This window comes from Manis javanica, chromosome 1 (genome assembly GCF_040802235.1).
Source record: "Manis javanica isolate MJ-LG chromosome 1, MJ_LKY, whole genome shotgun sequence".
NCBI classification, from domain to species: domain Eukaryota; kingdom Metazoa; phylum Chordata; class Mammalia; order Pholidota; family Manidae; genus Manis; species Manis javanica.
The window spans coordinates 204,372,797-204,392,081 of record NC_133156.1 but is presented as its reverse complement, the minus strand read 5'-3'; the positions used below and the strand labels follow the sequence as shown (position 1 = coordinate 204,392,081).

At 36.8% G+C, this 19,285-nt stretch overlaps 1 protein-coding gene across 2 annotated transcripts in view; it reads left to right on the top strand.

The window, feature by feature from the left end:
• The first annotated feature begins 3,497 nt into the window (after positions 1-3,497).
• MSH2 (mutS homolog 2) overlaps positions 3,498-19,285 on the top strand; it is a 67,119-nt gene continuing 51,331 nt past the window's right edge. Inside the window, exons 1-6 of one of the 2 annotated variants that reach the window (XM_017651716.3) lie at positions 3,499-3,834; positions 9,389-9,543; positions 13,203-13,481; positions 14,393-14,539; positions 16,472-16,621; positions 17,068-17,201. In XM_017651716.3, coding sequence (XP_017507205.1) covers positions 3,624-3,834; positions 9,389-9,543; positions 13,203-13,481; positions 14,393-14,539; positions 16,472-16,621; positions 17,068-17,201 — 1,076 coding nt within the window. In that variant the 5' untranslated portion in view covers positions 3,499-3,623. Of the gene's footprint in view, positions 3,835-9,388; positions 9,544-13,202; positions 13,482-14,392; positions 14,540-16,471; positions 16,622-17,067; positions 17,202-19,285 lie in introns of both variants that reach the window. The other variant, XM_073213492.1, reaches the window with a different exon arrangement.

The window sequence follows — 19,285 nt, the reverse complement described above, 5'->3', positions numbered from 1 at the left end:
TGCCCTCCCCTTATCCACTTAAAACCGAGGCATAAATCTTCCTTTGTAATGGTGTTTCCCCCTGTACTCATCACAGAGATGGAACTGACACTGAGATAAACAGACCTTACTAAAACAGCCATTCAATTCCATTAATTCTCCCATAATATTTCCTAGTCACTTCCATACAGTTTATCATCTCTTTCTTTTGTTAACAGGGTAAATAAGACCCTGAGTGTAACTGCTTCTTTGAGATTTACTTTTTTGTGTGCTCCTGAGCACATAAATACTAATAAAAATTGTGGGCTTTTTGTCCTGTTAAGCTGTCTTGTCAGTTAATTTGCAAGCTCCCAGTCACTGTACCTAAGAGGGTAGAGGAAAAGTTTTTCCTCCTCAACACAAACACTTTTGGTAGAAACAACATAATTTCACATTTCTTTCCCACCATCCTAAAACATGCCCCCCATCCCTTTAAAAATTCCCACTAACCTTGCCTCCCTAACAAGCCGCTATTCCTATTCCTTCCATTCTTATCCAATTTTTAAAGAGAAGTAGCACATCCTGTTTTCACAATAAAATCTTCACTACACAGAGCCTCTGTTCCCCACATCAACCATCCAAAGAACTTTCTCAAAAAACAAAGATTTCTTCAGATCCTTTGCCCAGTTTTAAATTGAGTTATTAATTTTTCTACTATTGTGTTGTAAGATTTCTTTATATATTTTGGATATAAGCCCGTTGTCAGATACATGATTTGCAAATATTTTCTCAGAAGAACATACAGGGCACATTAAAAGATTCTCAATATCACTAGTCATTAGGGAAATGAAAATCCAACCACAACAAAATACCATTCAGACCCACTAGGATAGCTAGAATAAAAAGGCAGACAGTAATAAGTGTTAGCAAGGATGTAGAAAAGTTTGGAGCATCATACATTGCTGGTAAGAATGTAAAATGTTACAGCTTTTTGGAAAACATTTTGGTAGTTCCTCAATATGTTAAACATACTGTTGGGGTGGAAAATTTTTCCTCTACCTATGAAGGTTCTTCTAGCTAGTCTAATTAAATTGACATGAGAGATTAACAGGACAAAAAAAACCCAAGTTTCAATTATATGTGCAATAATGAAATTGAGACCTAAAGAAATGACCAAGGCAGGCAGTTTTTATGTTTTTTAGACAAAGAGAATAAATTTGTGAGGAATTGACAAGACAGAGGCAATTTGTGTTGGGGAGCTTCAATTAGGAATACTAAACAGATTTTAGGCTGGGGTAGTAAATTAATAAAAAAGTAACAAGGTTTGTTAACGCAGCCTACTTGGCTCTAAATTCTGTATCTCTAGCAATAAGGATGTCTCTTTACCTCCTGGTAACTTTCACATGGGAGATTTATTCCCTGCTTTCGAAAGGGGTTCAGAGTGTCATTTTTGCACTGGCTGTTTGTTAAATAACTTTTAATTAAAAATAATCAATATGTCAAAGTGGCATACTTTGGGGCAGTCTGCCCTTGGCCCCTACCAGAGCATGTTAAACAAAGATTATAGTATGTGTCTAGGTCCTACCTCTCCAGGCAGATCAAGGCAAGTCTGTGAATTCTTTTTATTTTTATAATTAATACTGAACTGATAAATAATTCAATTAACAGGAGATAGATATAATCTGGGTATGGGGAACTGTAGTGATAAACAGTATAAGGGATGTTTATAAAATACTACAAAATATTTTCAAAGCTGTTAACTCATTTGACCCTCACATAAACCGTGGAGGTAGATATTACTATTATTATTATCATGCTGCTTCTCTCTGAACTCACTATTTAGAATGGGAAACAGGAAAAGGGAGTGATGGGATGACACTCAAGGCCAGGTGATCATGATATACAGCTCATTCATTTAAAAATATTTCTTGTGCTCTTAATATGTTCTAGGCCCTATGGCACACAGATAGATGGTTAAGAGCACAGAATCTGGAGCACGAGTTAACTCTTGCTCTAGGACTTACTATTACCTCTGTGATCTTGGGCAAGTTACTCCACATCTCCAAATTTAGTTTCTTCATTGTAAAATAAGAATAACAATGGTTCCTAACACCCAGAGTTGTGAAGATTAAAACAATAAACATGTAAAAATAAAAAATACCCTGACAATCAATAAATGCTGAATATTAGCCATTATTATTAATTATAAATAAATACTCATCTGTGTCCTTTCCAGGTGTTTTTTAAAAGAAACATGTGAACAGATATTTCTAAAACAATGCAGCAAATACTATAATAGATATGAATAAGGTGGTACTCCAGAAGATAATGCAGCTAACTACACCTGGGGAGTCTGGGCAGGCTTTGCAGAGGAGACATTTGGGCCTGAGGACCAAAGGATAACTAGGAATTTTTTACACAAAGGGCGGGAAAGGGCTATTCCAGTGAGAGGGAGAAGTATGTGTTGGGGCCACATGTGTTGAAAGGGAAAGGGAAGTTTATTGACCCAGATCACAGAGCAGGGGAGAGGAGGCTGCAGGAGATGCAGTCAGCAGTTGGGTTATTCAATCTTGTTCTGTTTCCAAAGGTATTTGAATTTTAACATTCTGGCCAGTGGTTTCGAGACTGAGCTGGGAGTCAGGAATACCCAGGAAACTGTAAAAGATCCCAAGACCCCCGCCTTCGGAAATTGTAACCCATAATATGTGAGTGGGGTCTGGGAATACATATGAAAAGCCTCTGGATAGTTCAGCTACTAATTCAGGTTTTGGGGCCCTTCCATGGGTGAAGGGTGACCCAAACAGGGGAGTGCAATACATTTTTCTAAGGCAGGTAACTGTGCAGGGACCTATCTTGACGTCCTTCAGGTCTTTGTTCAACATAGAAAAAAAATTCAGTCCCTGCATCGTTTTTACCTACACTTTCCTTCTAACATTTACTTACTTTTAATTTAGTTACTATACTTCCTATTTGAATTAATTATCATGTAAGCTGAACAAAGGCAGCATTTTTCTGTTCATTAGAGATCCTCACATCCTACAAGAGTCTGGCACAGAGTAGGCCATATAAACGTTTTTCAGTTAATCAAGGAGTGGACGAAATGAGACAAAGTTTGGCTAGTACGGAAGTTGTAGAGAAAATCTTCATGTTGGCAGTTTGCTTCAAATGGGAAAGGGAGTCAGTAAGGCAGACGGTGCAGATTTAAAAAAAGACTGGGTTAGGAAGGAAGGCTAGTTTTTCCTTGTTTTCGAGTTCCTTTTGATTTCACTTCCATGCTTTCGGGTACATAATAAACTCAAAAGCTGCCAGAACATCCCACCTTGGAGCCGACCCCAGGCATCCCCACCTGCGTTCCATTTCCCAGCAGCCGAGAAAACCCGGAGAACTTGGCTTTAAAGGATTGGGCATCTTGCCAGGGTCGGTGCGCGACAAAGGCTCAAGCATGCGCAGTAGGTAGTTACCCTCGTGCGCGGGAAGCTGGGCCGAGTCCGTTTATGATTGGCTGCCGCGGTGGACTCCCACCCACAGAAACGGAGCTGCTGGGTGCTAATTGGGCTTCTCCGCAGGCAGGACGCCGCAAGGGGCTGAGGGAGGGGAGGCGGGAAGCGGCTTAGTGGGCGCGGGGTCGCGCAGTTCTCTCCGGCGAGCGCTGAGGAGGTTGCGAAATGGCGGTGCAGCCGAGGGAGACGCTGCAGCTGGAGAGCGCGGCCGAGGTCGGCTTCGTGCGCTTCTTCCAGGGCATGCCGGAGAAGCCGGCCACCACGGTGCGCCTTTTCGACCGGGGCGACTTCTACACGGCGCACCGTGAGGACGCGCTGCTGGCCGCCCGGGAGGTGTTCAAGACCCAGGGGGTGGTCAAGTACATGGGGCCGGCAGGTGAGGGCCGGGAGGAGCGGGCTGGGGAGGGACTCCGTGGTGTGGGCTCCCTTCTCGATGTGGGCGACCAGCGGGCTGTCGGGCCGGGAGGCGCGGGACGGGGACTTTCGGGCCGCGTGGGAGTTGCCCTTTCCCGGCCCCTGCCTGGCGGAATGGGGCGCCACCGCCCCCTGCCCTACACCTGAATAAGGAACAAGTAGGGAGCGTTCACTACGTGCCAGGCGTGCGAGGGCTGTAGTGTATTATTCTGGTTGGTTTGCCAGCAGTCGCATGGGTGTCTGCTCCGTGGCGCCGCCTTGGCTCTGTGGACCTTATCACAAACGCCAGTCCAGGAGTGATATTTAAAATAGAAGGGTGTTTCGGAGACCTTTTGATGTCCCTATCGTGATTTTGCCCACGCTTTGTTTGTATCTCTGGTTCAGCGGAGGGACTACTATTGATAGGCAGTATTACCTGGATTCACGTCTTCCTTACCAACTGCTTTACCTTGGGCTGGACCGTGCTTCAGCTCAGGAATTCAGTACCCTCGGTAACGCGTCCTGTCTCTCCAGCATCATCTTTCCCTGGAAAGCTACAAACTTATTAGTCTTTGTGAGCTGAATGTTCTGTTGATCTCTTTCTTCCCTCCGTTGTAATAATGAAAAGAGCATTCCAGGAAGGATAAGGAGCTCTGGGTTCTAGTCCCATCTCTGCCACATGCAGATGAGTGTTGTCAGAACAGGTGTTTCATTCACTAGAAGTTTATTGAGTGCTGCCGTGTTAGGCAGGATTATAGACACTAGGAATACATACAAGAGAAGAGGAAATCCCGCCTTCACGGAGCTCACTCTACTAGAGAGCAAGGCAGAAATGGTTACAATTGAAGGTGAAGAGGTATGTTGCATAACAAATTGTTAAAGAGGCAAGATTGCCAGAGATTGGAGACATCAGAGGAGGCATTACGTGAGAGGCCACATTCCACCTGAGTCCTGAAGGACTAAGAGGGCCTGAAAAGAGATTGGTATTCCTGGAGCAGAAAGTGAATGAGGGGAGTGGCCCAGATGGGTGGGGTCAGATGATGATAGGCTTTTTTTATGTTGTGCTAAGGTGTTAAAATTTTATACTATAGGTGGTGGAAGGTGTGAAGACTTAAGTAAAGATAGAGTGGTGTGTAGGATAATTTTGGCTGTAGTGTGTAGGCAAGAATGGAAGTGTTGGGGACCAGTTAAGACAGAACATAGTTATGGATGGCTTCATAGTAAATGATGGTATAAGTTGCTTTCCAGTTTTAAAGTAATTATATGACTGGATATTCAAGGCTAGTGCACTTAGCACTCTTATCTTTGTGTTACACAGTTTAGATTAGTTAAAGCATTGATTTTTTCTATTTTATTCTTTTCAATTTTATTTATTTCTTCCCTGATCTTTATTATGTCCCTCCTTCTGCCGACTTTAGGCTTCATTTGTTCTTCTTTTTCCAGTTTCGATAGTTTTGACTTTAGACTATTCATTTGGGATTGTTCTTCCTTCTGTAAATATGCCTGGATTGCTATATACTTTCCTCTTAAGACTGCTTTTGCTGCGTCCCCCAGAAGTTGGGGCTTTGTGGTGTTGTTGTCATTTGTTTCCATGTATTCCTTGATCTCTATTTTAATTTGTTCGTTGATCCATTGATTATTTAGGAGCATGTTGTTAAGCCTCCATGTGTTTGTGAACCTTTTTGTTTTCTTTGTACAATTATTTCTAGTTTTATACCTTTGTGGTTTGAAAAGTTGGTTGGTAGAATTTCAATCTTTTTGAATTTACTGAGGCTCTTTTTGTGGCCCAGCATGTGGTCTATTCTGGAGAATCTTCCATGTGCACTTGAGAAGAATGTATATCCTGTTGCTTTTGGATGTAGAGTTCTATAGATGTCTATTAGGTCCATCTGTTCTAGTGTGTTGTTCAGTGCCTCTGTGTCCTTACTTATTTTCTATCTGGTGAATCTATCCTTTGAAGTGAGTGGTGTGTTGAAGTCTCCTAAAATGAATGCATTGCATTCTATTTCCTCCTTTAATTCTGTTAGTATTTGTTTCACATATGTTGGTGCTCCTGTATTGGGTGCATATATATTTATAATGTTATATCCTCTTGTTGGACTGACCCCTTTATCATTATTTAATGTCCTGTATTTCTTGTTACTTTCTTTGTTTTGAAGTCTATTTTGTCTGATACTAGTACTACAACACCTGCTTTTTTCTCCCTGTTGTTTGCATGAAATATCTTTTTCCATCCCTTGACTTTTAGTCTGTGCATGTCTTTGGGTTTGAGTCAAGAACTTTTTATATTGGAGTGTAGACTTAAAAAAAAATTTCTTGCCTTTTTTTGTCCTTGAAGGTTAAAATGTGAGTGTTTACTAGGGACATTTTGAAGAACAGAGTAACCTAGATAGTCACCTCATCTTAATCATACTGAGAATGCTTAAAGGTGAATTTGACTTTTTGAAGATATTAGCAAGTCAATGTGAGTTACTCCTCAAGATCTATTTCTTACATTAGAGATTTATGCCAAAAGTACATTTTAGGTAGGAGACTGTCCTAATACGTATTTGGGTAGGTTAATAAGAGCTATAAAAAGATGGGTAATTTGTTACTGGAAATTGGCTGAAATAACTGAAAAAGAGAGGGACTGAAAAACAAAAATGTATTTTGGATCCCAAAAGCTGGTGTCTTGCAGTTTTCATTGTCTAAGGTGGAATGTAACTAGGGATATTTTAAATGTTAGGCTTATGTGTTTCCCACCATAGTATCTTTTCCTTACCCCACACACAGCATTTAGTCTGCTCTTTTGTCTGTCTAGCCCCATTGACTCAAAGGTCCTGGAGGGCAGGAACTATGTCAGTCTCTGCCTCTGACCTCCAACCCCTGTCACTATACCCACATGTAGCTGATTCATGGTTATTGTCAGTTGAATGAGGATGGGGGCTCCAAATTATTCTTGAAGAGGAGAATCTTGTGCCAATTTGAGGTTATTACTTCGGTACCCCAGGTGGGGGCTGGGTAGCTTTCTCCTCCCCATTCCTTAATTTCGCACCAGGGAGTTAGTCTTACTTCCCAGCTAGTCAGACTTAAAGCATACAGCCAAGCTCTTCACCAGGGACAAAAAGTAATTCAGATGCCTGTCAGTAAGTAAGATTTAAAATGTACTACCACACACGTGCATCACAGAACACCTTTGAAAGAAATAGTATCTTTGGAGGATACCCTTCCTGGTTGGTTGGGCTACCTATCTATAGATTACTAATGTAGATAGGGAAGCCTGTGTTGGGAGGAGAATCATCTCATTTGCCTCTTCATGCCACCCGCTCTTGAGAAGTCCTCACTATTTTGACCTCGTGTTCCTGTTAAATGTGTCAATAAAAAGACTGATAATTGCTCTGGATCCTTCTACACAAGGCCAGGCAGATAACACTGATGTGCAAAGTAGTTGGGTGTAAGTAATAGAGGTTGGTGGGGCTTGTGGATCTAAGCGTGCTTGTTCAGCCTTTGATAGCATAGCATAGCATTCAAATTCAGATGCTTTAAAAACCCTGGCCTGGCCAGATGATTCTGGCACTTCCTGCTGGACTGATGGTTATAGAGCTGTTTCTGAATTATACCTGACCAGTGGTCTTTTCCTCACCCTGAAATCATTTTTTGTTGAGCTGAACTTCATATTTTGCCTTTCCCAGTTAAAAGATGATACAAAAATAGTGTTTTTGAATCTCATTGGTGAATTTACTGGAAGTTGCTGATGATACAGTGATCATTTATAAGAGTCTCTGGGAGAAATTCCTGTTTTATTTTGTATTAACTCCGATTCAGTGCTTTGAACAAGTTTTTTTTTTATGATGTTTTCATCCTTTAATGTTACTTATGTGGAATTCAATTAGGTGGGTTGATAGGGTGATCGCTCATTCTGGTTTGCTTGGTACTAAGGGGGCTTCTGGGACACTGGACTTTCAATACTAAAACTGGGAGTCTTGGGCAAGTGGAATGAGTTGGTCACCCTATGTGCTAGGCAAAAACAGGAAGTAATTTAAATGGGGTGGGGGGGCTACCATTCCAGAATTGTCTGAATTATCTAGAGTATATTCTGAATTACGTTTAAGTGAATAATTGATATTGTTTATGTTTATGACAATTGAGTTTTGATTTCATTTGATGGTACAGGTTGTTTTATTTTGTAAAAAATTTGGTATTTGCAAATTAAACTAAGGTGAGACCTTTCACATCTAAGACAGGTTCTCAACCTTGGCACTATTTATATTTTGGACTGAATAATTAATTTGCTGCCGTGAGGGCTGTATGCCGTGAAGAGCTTGGCTGTATGCTTTACCTAGAACATTTTGCAGTGAATAATGACTAATTCATTTATTGGACCTCTTGAAAAAAATTGAATTCTATACAAACACTATATAGTTACCATACAAGACTTTAATTCAGATGTGTGTCTTTAACAGCATCCCCACTAGATTCCATTAGTACTTCCCCTCAGTGTGACAACCCATATGCCCCCCCAAATGTCCACTGAAGAAGCAAGATTGTACCCAGTTGAGAACCAGTGAAGACTATTGACTGGATAGGGGGAGTAGATGTACTTATGCTTTATGGATAGTAGTAGTAATTGGCACAGCCAACCAAGATAGTCTGGCAATACTCATCAAAATCACACATAATCCTTTGGTAAAATATGATTTTAGGACTTTTACAGACACATTCACATGTTTGGAGAATGAAGGCTATTCATGCAGCATTGATGCAGTAGCAGACTGGAAACAACCACATGTCCATCAGCAAGACTAAATTTAAATTGTAAAACATCCTCCAGTCATTGGAAGGTTTGCAGCTGTAAACAGAGGCTGATTTCTGAGGAAACAAGCTCCAAAATTTTTAATGTTGAAAAAAACAATAACAAGATACAAAATAGCTCATATAGATATTATGTAAAAGAGGAAAAAACTAATGTGCATAGACTGTGTCTGGAAATATATTCTGTAAACGGATAATGCTTGGGTGATGACTGATGTGTAGGGGACAATGGTGAGAGGGAAGTCTCCTTTTTGCTGTACCTTTTCAAACCATTGAATTTTAAACTATGTTAACTATGTTACCTAGAACATTTTACAGTGAATAATGACTAATTCATTTATTGAACCTCTTGAAAAAAATTGAATTCTATACAAACACTATATAGTTACCATACAAGACTTTAATTCAGATGTGTGAGAACAAATTATAAGACAAGGTTAGCTACGTATGTTATTTACTCATTAAAAGAATGATTTTATTTTACTCATTAAAATAAAATATTTATATTATCTTCTCAATTTTTTATTTTGATGCATAGGCTCCACAAGAGCAGGGTGCTATATCTCTTCATCATTTTTATACCCAAAGTCCCTAGGAAATGTAATAGGTATTTGATAAATAGTTTATTTAATGAATGAATTACTGAGAGAAAAACATAGCTTGAGGGAAGCATTGTGTTAAGTACTTGAACACTTATTACTTCAAATCTTCCTATCTGTAAAATATTTTTAATTATTTTTCTTTAGGAGCAAAGACTCTGGAGAGCGTTGTGCTTAGTAAAATGAATTTTGAGTCTTTTGTAAAAGACCTTCTTTTGGTTCGTCAGTATAGAGTTGAAGTTTATAAGAATAGAGCTGGAAATAAGGCCTCTAAGGAGAATGATTGGTATTTGGCGTTTAAGGTAATTATCTTCCTTTTTAATTAATTTTTAATTTTTTTATTTTGGTACCATTAATCTACAGTTACTTGAAGAACATTATGTTTACTAGGCTCCCCCATCCACCAGGTCCCCCCACAAACCCCATTGCAGTCACTGTCCATCAGCATAGTAAGATGCTGTAGAATCACTACTTGTCTTCTCTGTGTTGCACAGCCCTCCCTGTGCCCCCCCACATTACACATGCTAATCGTAATGCTCCTTTTCTTTTTCCCCACCCTTATCCATCCCTTCCCACCCATCCTCCTCAGTCCCTTTCCCTTTTAATTAATTTTTTTAGGAGTAGAAAAAATAAAAATGAGAGAATTCTGTGTTCTTTATTTTAACCAGGTTGTAATAGATAGAATGCTTTGAGAAACTTTAATATTCTTTAGCATGTGGTTTTTAAAATCACAGTTTAATAGCCATTCAGAAATTTAGTAAATCCTTACTATGGGTATGAATACTCTAAGCTTAATTAGTCCCTGAAACCTAAATAATAAATAGCCTTTACATAAAGTTAAATGCCAGCATTAAACAAGGATTTGATTTTCCTTTTTTTGAAGTAGTATCAACACGAATTTATAGTATCCAAAATACCTCATTTATACACGTTGTTATGTGTCTGTTTCTATTAGATTGTGATTTTTTTGTAAGTTTGGAACTTTAGTTAAGGTGATCCTATTCTTCTGTGTGCCTAGAAAGGCTATTGACATTCATACTTCTAATGCATTCATGGAGATAGTGCTATTTGGTTTAGTTAAGGACTGTCTTCATTATTAGTCTATAAAGTCATGTTTTTGTTTATTCATAAAGAATACATGCACAGATTAGTGAGAACCTAAATACTGAAATAAATTAATGGCTAAAATGTTGGTGGGAATTGTGAGATACATTCTTGAAAGGGAATAAATGCATGGAAAGGGGGAACAATGCTCTGGGCTTGTCAGCAGATTTCATTTCTTTTCTTCTTTGTCCCTCTGGGTGACTTTGGCAAATTTCCCAGCCCGCTCCCTGTCTCCATAAACAGTAAAATTAGAAGGTTTCTAAGAAACTTTCCAACTTGAAAGTCTTATGAGTTTTTTTTCTTGTGAGGTTTTATACTATTTAAACATTTGATGTTGGTGCTGCTGTAAATACAGTATTTTTCAATTTTTCTCTATTGTCCCTCACAACCCCCCTTACCCCCTACCTTTATAAATACAGCCATTATCGAAGACTTTATCTAGGAAAATTTAGCATTCTACCTTATGGGGTTTCTTGGGAATTTTCACTGCTACTTTACTGAGACAAGTGGGACTTTTACTTTGGGTTTTAGCCTGTCTAAAAGATTTTAATAGAAAACTGAAGGTATCATAAAGTGATGTTTTCTGTCTCATTCATTCTTCACAGAGCTAAATTAGTGTTGACACCAAAATGTGGAATCATAAGTTCAGTTGATTACCATAATTATCAGCCTATCACACCTCACTTTTTTATGTCTTACCAGAATTCGTCAAGATGAATTCTTTTTAACTCCTTGACCTATTATGTCGGGGTAAAAAAGTCTTCAAATATGTATCTTTACAAAGTTGAAAAGGTGTTATCTTCCTTGTGACATTATAAGAAGTTCAGATCTAAAACTGATTTATCTTTGTATTTTTAGCTTGTTGATTCCATATTGTAAAGTATTAGTGATATTTGAAGTAGTTGATCTCTATGATTGCTTTCTTTTCCATGTTCTCAGTAGTATGTTCAGAGCAGGAAAGGACCATGGATACGATACCATCTAGTTCAGAGATTATCAGGCATCATTTTCAACAGCCCTGAATAACCCAAAGTTATTAGCTACTGGTTCACTTTTTTTTGGGGGGGGTATCATTAATCTACAGTTACATGAGGAACATCATGTTTACTAGACTCCCCCCTTCACCAAGTCCCCCCCACATACCCCATTAGTCACTGTCATCAGCATAGTAAGATGCTGTAAAATCACTACTTGTCTACTCTGTTGCAACAGCCCTCCCCGTGGTCCCCCCCTACCCCCCCATATTATACATGCTAATCATAAGGTACTGGTTCACTTTTGAGAGTTTTTAAAGGTGTGCTGCATAACCTGTGTGTGTAAGTTCAAAGCATGTATGTGAAAATATGATGTTTGCATTTTGGTTGAGTCAGTACTTTTTTTATCTGAATGTCAGATAATTCTATTTTTCCATTTCATTTTCAATCAACAATCCATATAGGATATGCAGAACCATACTATGAAAAGATAAATTATTATCATGATTATGATGCTAACAATATTCCAGAACTACTGATAGCTACTGGTTGCTTAAATTTTTCACTCTGCTCTTTTGAACTGTTTGTGACTATCTCACATTTCATACCATGGTCCATGAATTGCCCCAGGAATGTCTCATGTTAACAGCAACCTATCAGCTTCTGATCACATTAAATATGTAGTGTCACCCACTGAGTTGACACTGGTCCAGCCAAAAGCAGAGAACTTGACCTTTTGGTTAGCTTATTCAGTATTTTTTTTTAAATTAAGATATCGTTGATAAACAATATTCTGAGGGTTTCACGTGAACAACATTGTGGTTTCAACATTCACTCATATTATTAAGTCCCCTCAACCTCTACCACCTCATTGCAGTCACTGTCCATCAGTGTAGTAAGATGCTATAGAGTCATTACTTGTCTTCTCGGTCTTGTACTGCCTTCTCTGTGACCTACTTATATTGTGAGTGCTAATTATAGTGCCCCTTAAAGCCCCTCTCCCTCTCACCCCACCCTCCCCAACCCTTCCCTTTGGTAACCACTAATCCCTTCTTGGAGTCTGTGAGTCTGCTGCTATTTTGTTCCTTCAGTTTTGCTTTGTTTTTATACTCCACAAATGAGTGAAGTCATTATTGATACTTGTCTTTCTCTTCCTGGCTTATTTCACTGAGCATACTGCCCTCTAGCTCCATCCATGGTATTACAACTGGTAGGATTTCTTTTCTTTTTATGCCTGAATAATGTTCCATTATATATATGTATCACATTTTCTTTATCCATTCATCTATTGATGGACACTTAGGTTGCTTGTTCGGTCTTAAAGAGAGATATCTAATCTTTCTGAAATATTAAAAATAGGCCAAGGCCCTTTATTTGGAAATAACTGAGTCCAGAGCAGTTTTTGCATTTTATAAATATACTGCTATAGAGAGGTAACTTTCCAAGGTCAATATTTAAGTTAATAATACTGCTTAACTATGTGACATGGATTTATCAAATAAATAAGATACAGTTCTTTGTGATTATTTTTTGATTATTATATGTGCAACCAATAAATAGTTTGGTAGAATGTAGAAACTTAATAATGCCATGGACAGGGTTATCACTTTTGGTACCTTAATGATTATGTGTGTATGAATCCAGCTGCCAGATTTCAAACTGGAAATCTCTTGATACAGTTATTTTTAGATATGTTCAAGTATTCTGAATACAATTGGGAACTTAGGGAAAGATACTCTATAATTGGAGTATATGGTTATAAGCGATTATTTTTTTGTAAGAAAACATTTTGTTGAAATCATCAAACTTAGGGGTAATTCTTGTTTGCTAGAAAAATTTTGAAGTATATCCAGTGGTTTCTTTAAATATTTATTTTCGTTTAGGCTTCTCCAGGTAATCTTTCTCAGTTTGAAGACATTCTCTTTGGTAACAATGATATGTCAGCTTGCATTGGAGTTGTGGGCATTAAAATGTCTACTGTTGATGGCCAAAGACAGATTGGAGTTGGGTATGTTGACTCCATACAGAGGAAACTAGGGCTGTGTGAGTTCCCTGATAATGATCAGTTCTCAAATTTGGAGGCTCTTCTGATACAGATTGGACCAAAAGAATGTGTTTTGCCAGGAGGAGAGACTTCTGGAGACATGGGAAAACTGAGGCAGGTAAGGGAATCAAGTCTTGTGACAGATGGTAATCCAAGCTTAGAAAAGGCCCTGGTTAACATGATACTGTTTTATTTAAAGAAAAAATTACTTAAAAGTCAAATTTATTTGTATCTAATTATAATGTTTTATTTCCAGAAATGTTTTGATGTTTATCTTTGACAGAAATCTTGTGTCTTTAATAGGATTTCAGACCAAGCTGTTGTTTCAGACCTCTACCTAAGATTATTTCCTCCTTCCTTTCTTCCTTCCCTCCTACTTCCTTCCCTCTCTTCCTCCCTCCAAAAGAGTAACAGAATGCCAAACTTAATAGGGATTGCAATTGATAAAACAAATGCTTTCACAGTTCAGGGAGGAAAGAGGTGATTTAGGGCTATTAGAAAAAAAAAAACTATTGCTGTATTTAGCATGGATTTATCAAATAAATAAGATACAGTTCTTTGGGATTATTTTTGGATAGTTCAAGTGGAACTTTAGCCTCTTATTTCACCAATTTTTTAGCAAAATTCTGATTGTGCTATTTGTTTATGGTTTATTTAGGTTATTTAAGGGGTGTATCCCTCAAGGATCCTTTTTGTGTGGTTACCAGATACCATAAATTGCTGTAGAGATAGTAAATCTCTGATGGACATTTTTAGCATAGGTAATACAAACTTCCCACAGTATTGTGCTATGAGATTTTACTATGGGGACTATTTTTAAAAGCTTTATGTGAAAATAATTTAGGTTTCTATGAAAATTTAGTTTATAGATTTTTGAAAGTGTATTAATACATGTTACCAATGTCTTGCATGTTGTATAAAATTTTAATGTGGGTTAATAATTTGTTAAGCACTGTATTAGTTGATGATATAATTTTCCTTTTCTCATTGTTCTTCCCAAAGTAATTTTAAATTTTTCTTGCAAATTAGGTTATTCAGAGAGGAGGAATTCTGATCACAGAAAGAAAAAGAGCTGACTTTTCTACAAAAGATATTCATCAAGACCTCAATCGGTTGTTGAAAGGCAGAAAGGGTGAACAGATGAATAGTGCTGTCTTGCCAGAAATGGAGAATCAGGTATGTGGATTATCTTTGAATTTATTATTAAATTACAAAAGTCTCATATATATTTCATATTTTAACTAAGATGAAGCTCATGATGGAAATTCAAGGAATAGCCAGAAAAATTTAAACAGAACCTTAACACAATTTTACTATATGTACACAGTATATTTCCCTGTGGTGAGGAAGAGTTTATTGGTTTTATGTGAAAAGAGCCTTATTACTGTCACTTAAGGATGAAGTTGAAAGGGAAAAAAGACCTATTGAAGCTTTATAATGTACAAGCTGTTAGGTCTTTAATAAACTACTTCACTGTTCTGAGAGGGAGATTCATTATCTGTTAAATTAGGTTAAAAATATTGTCTTAAAGGATTGCTGTGGAGAATAGGATGTAATAAGGGTGAAAGTATATGTGGCACATACTAATTGCATAAATGTTACATTTAAATAATTTGGATCAAAAATTGTCAGAGTTATGTATGTTCTGTGGGAGAAATGAATATTAAAACAATGTAGCTTTTTATGGGATTTTTCAGTGGTTGAAATTTATCGTGCATGAAAGTGACTTGAGAGATATATTTTTGTGATAAACTAATGGAACCTATTTTTAATTGAAGTGTAGTTGATATACAATGTTATATGGTTTCAGGTGTACTAACAGTGATTAGGCAATTCTACACATTACAAAATGTTCACCATCATCTGTCACTATACAAAGTTACTGCAGTTGACCATATTCCCTATGCTGTACTTTTTGGAAACTTGACAGGGTATTTGTGGAATCCTATAAGTAAAATGAAAAATTCTATTTTATAATTAATAAGACAGATCAAGCTTTATAACTCCTTATTTTCAAAGTAGATTTCAAACTGGGATGAACTGAGACTATTATGACTATCATGATTTTGCAGTGACTGCTTATCACTTAATTGTTCAATCCTTATAAACTAAGTTTTTCTCTTTTATTTTTGTGTGTGTATGTGACATAACCAAAAGCCAATATGTAGGAGCAATAATCCCAATACTAGAGAAACTGATCTCTGAAAAATATAAAGAAGCTTTTAGGGCTACTAAAAAGTGTTTTTATCTTTGCCGCATGGTGACATAGGAGATTCTTGTGACAACCTTATACATTTGTTAGAGTTTGGCAAGGGCAGATAGATGACTGTGTTATCAACTAGGAAATAAATGTACATTCACAAAGAATCTAGTATCTAATATGAATCTAGTCTATTTTATTAAGTAGAATTAATCAATGGACTATCAGATTGATGTCCTGAACTCCTTATGTTGTATTAATAACATTGTTTATTTAAAATTACTATTTAAATATGTAAGGAAGTGCTTATATCATAAATGTGTAACTGCATTTTCATAAATCTGCAAATACCTATATAACCAACATCCATGAAACAAAATACTACTACCTTTAAAGACCCTTTTTATGCTTTCTTCCAGTCGTTACTATCACCAGGGGGTAACCCTGGTTCATTTTTATGATAGTGTAGGTTAGTTTGGCCTATTTTTGTAGTTTATGTAAGTTGAAGTGTATAGTTTATACTCTTTTGTGTCTTGTTTCTTTTGTTCAGTATTGTGTGTCAGATTTGTGCATATTGTTGTGTGTCGTGGATTCTACTTATATCCATTGCTATGTAATATTTTTAGTGTGAACATGTCGTACTTCATCCATTTTACTCTTGGTAAGCAGTTGAGTAATTTCCATCTTTGGCTATTACAAATATTGCTGCTATAATAGTAAATTTTCACTTCCTAAAAATGGTTTTCTAATCTTGAGAGATTTATTTACACTTTGATTTTCTTGGGTTGGATTGGGAAGGAACACCAAGGAAAATGATAGTATTTGTAATTTATTTTCATTTTACCTTTTTGTAAAAAATCCCTAGAATTCTATTGATAGTAATCTTTAATTTAAATTCTTAATCTTAGGTTGCAGTTTCTTCATTGTCTGCAGTAATCAAGTTTTTAGAACTCTTATCAGATGATTCAAACTTTGGACAGTTTGAATTGACTACTTTTGACTTCAGCCAATACATGAAATTGGATATTGCAGCAGTTAGAGCCCTTAACCTTTTTCAGGTAAAAAATAAAAATAAAAAAATGGATGAAAAGTACTCAATGGTTAAAAAATGTTTCCTTTGTGATATACTGAAGAATCTTACTAAAGAGCTTAAGTATTTTATAATATTGCTGTACTCATACTTTGAATTACTGTATTTTTCTAGTTGCATGCTATATAAATAGTATTTGTCCTGGCTTAATGAGTCATTTTATTTATTAACAGCAATTTTTAAAAATTACTTCAGTAATTATAAAGTGGTTTTGGTTAGGGGGAAAACATGCAGCAGAAAATACAGTTTAACAAGTTGAAAGTAAAATTTTGGGAAGACAAACTTCTGTGCAAATTTCTCATTTAACATTTGAAGAATATTAAATGTTCTTGTTCCAAAATTATTTATTTTTCATGGCATTGTAAGGTTTTCAGTAGTAAGCGTGCCATTCTATTTTATTTTTTTGCTTACTAGGGTTCTGTTGAAGATACCACTGGCTCTCAGTCTCTGGCTGCACTGCTGAATAAATGCAAAACCCCTCAAGGACAAAGACTAGTTAACCAGTGGATTAAGCAGCCTCTCATGGATAAGAACAGAATAGAAGAGAGGTATATTACTAGTGTACACTTTGTAAGCTTTGAGTAATTTGGAATTACTTCATATGATTATATCACTTACCCTAATATGAAATTTGTGCTTATATTTTAGAATCTAACTGCACAGAGAGCTGCATGGTAATAGAGTAGTAGTGATTTAGATTGATTAACTTACTAAGTATGTTTTTTTCACAGTAAAGTAAAATTTTATTAGATGCTATGGATAGTGTTTCCAGCATTTTTAATAAATATGTAGTATTTTATTGACGATGTACTTTACCTTGCTTTTCTCAATAATTAGGTTATTTCTAAAGACCTTATTGTGTACCTAATGTTTTCCATTTGGCAATTTAAGATACATTGTCAGAATGGAAGAAGCAATTTAGTATTTTTATAGCTTTGATGTTAAGTCATTTAAGAATCTGTTGAATATCTTCTGAATACTAATGGCATACAAAAACATAATGATCTCTTGACTTTTGCAAAGAGGCAAGGCAAACAAAATAGTTGATCAGTATCATAAGACACCCTGCAAATAATTTTTAAGCTAAGTGTTAATCCTGTGAATTCTAAAGAGCCTTACAATAAAAGTACCTCATGAGGTTAGCATTATGTGGGTATCCTGACATTTTATTAAAAGTACTAAACGTGAAATGCTAACGTGACTTTCTGAAGTCAGGTTTGTTAGAGAAGAAGAGTGGGATTTAGTAATTTAAGAAATAGGAAGGCTTAGATATGTGCAAGTAATTAAAACAGTTTATAATTTTTTTATTTTAATTATTTGTGAATAAGTCATTACATTTATATGTGTTGAAATTGAACCACAACAGACGGATATATGTGATCAGTCTCCTACTCGCCCTGCAGTTCCCTGGAACCCTTCCCTCAGGGTCTGTGCTGTGTAGCTCCAGGGACACACCGTACTCTGTGATTGCCATGACTGTCCTGGGAGCAGTCGGCCTCACCAGTTTTTTGAATATCCTTCAATGGAAAGTCTTTGCCTAAACAAGCAAACATTTATGTGTTCTCTCTCATCTTTAAGTTTTTTGTTTTTCATTTTTAAAGAATATTAGGTAATTTAAATAACTCTCAAGCTAGGTCGTTGGTTATAACTTTGACCTTGTGGGAACAGAACAAGTGTCAGCAGACCCCTTCTGGAGTAATGACTAGAGCATGCTTGTATTTAGATCCTTCAGAAACCTGAGATGTCAATTACATATTATTACTAGAGTAAGAAATTACTTAGAAGGCAAGATACCAAATTAGATTTTTTTTTTAGAGAGAGTAAATAAAGGTTACTTTCATAGGATAGTAATGTAGCATTCATTTCCAAAATCTGGTGGTTTTAGAAGAATAGCTGATTAGAAATACCGTTTTTGAGGATGGCGTTATGAGTCAGAATATGATGTTTTTACGCACCTTTAAGATATAAAAAGAGGAAATGTTTTCTCCTTTTTATCTAGGTGAGAATTTTTGCTTAGCAGCAGGTAGGAAGGCCTGTGGTTTTCAAGGTCAAAAGCTGAAATCCCACAGAGTAGGAAGAAAAAGTTATATTCCTTATACAGGCTTTTGTGTGGAAAGTCTCCTTGTTTTTATCATCCATTCTCAACTCTGCCTGCTGTGATACCTCCTGCTTTCTAGGTTACACCTCCTTAGGGTTCTCAGCGCAGATCTGTTATCTCTCTTTCTTAGCATTTAGGATTGATCTTCAGGGTTACACATCAGATCAAGTATTTCTGTTTCTTACTGTCATTGTTTTGGGATACTTTCCAGAAGAGAAGGTACTAGAAATCTCTTTACTCCATCTACTTAAAACTGTAAGTGAGGAGTTAAACGTATGTGACTGTGGGGTGAATTCTGTTAAGGAAAGCAAGGAGTTCTCTTCTGTTTTCATTAGAGCAGATACAGGGGCAGGTATGATTAGATTTTCGAGTTTGGTGCATACATACTATCAGGGACCATAACCCAGTGACAGGTTCAGGAATGATGATGAAAATGGGATTACTTTTAAATTCCTGTCAAGCTATTAGGAGGAAAAAGAGGAGAAAATTGCTCTCTGTTTTTTGCCTGTCACTTTACTATGTACCTCATGTTCA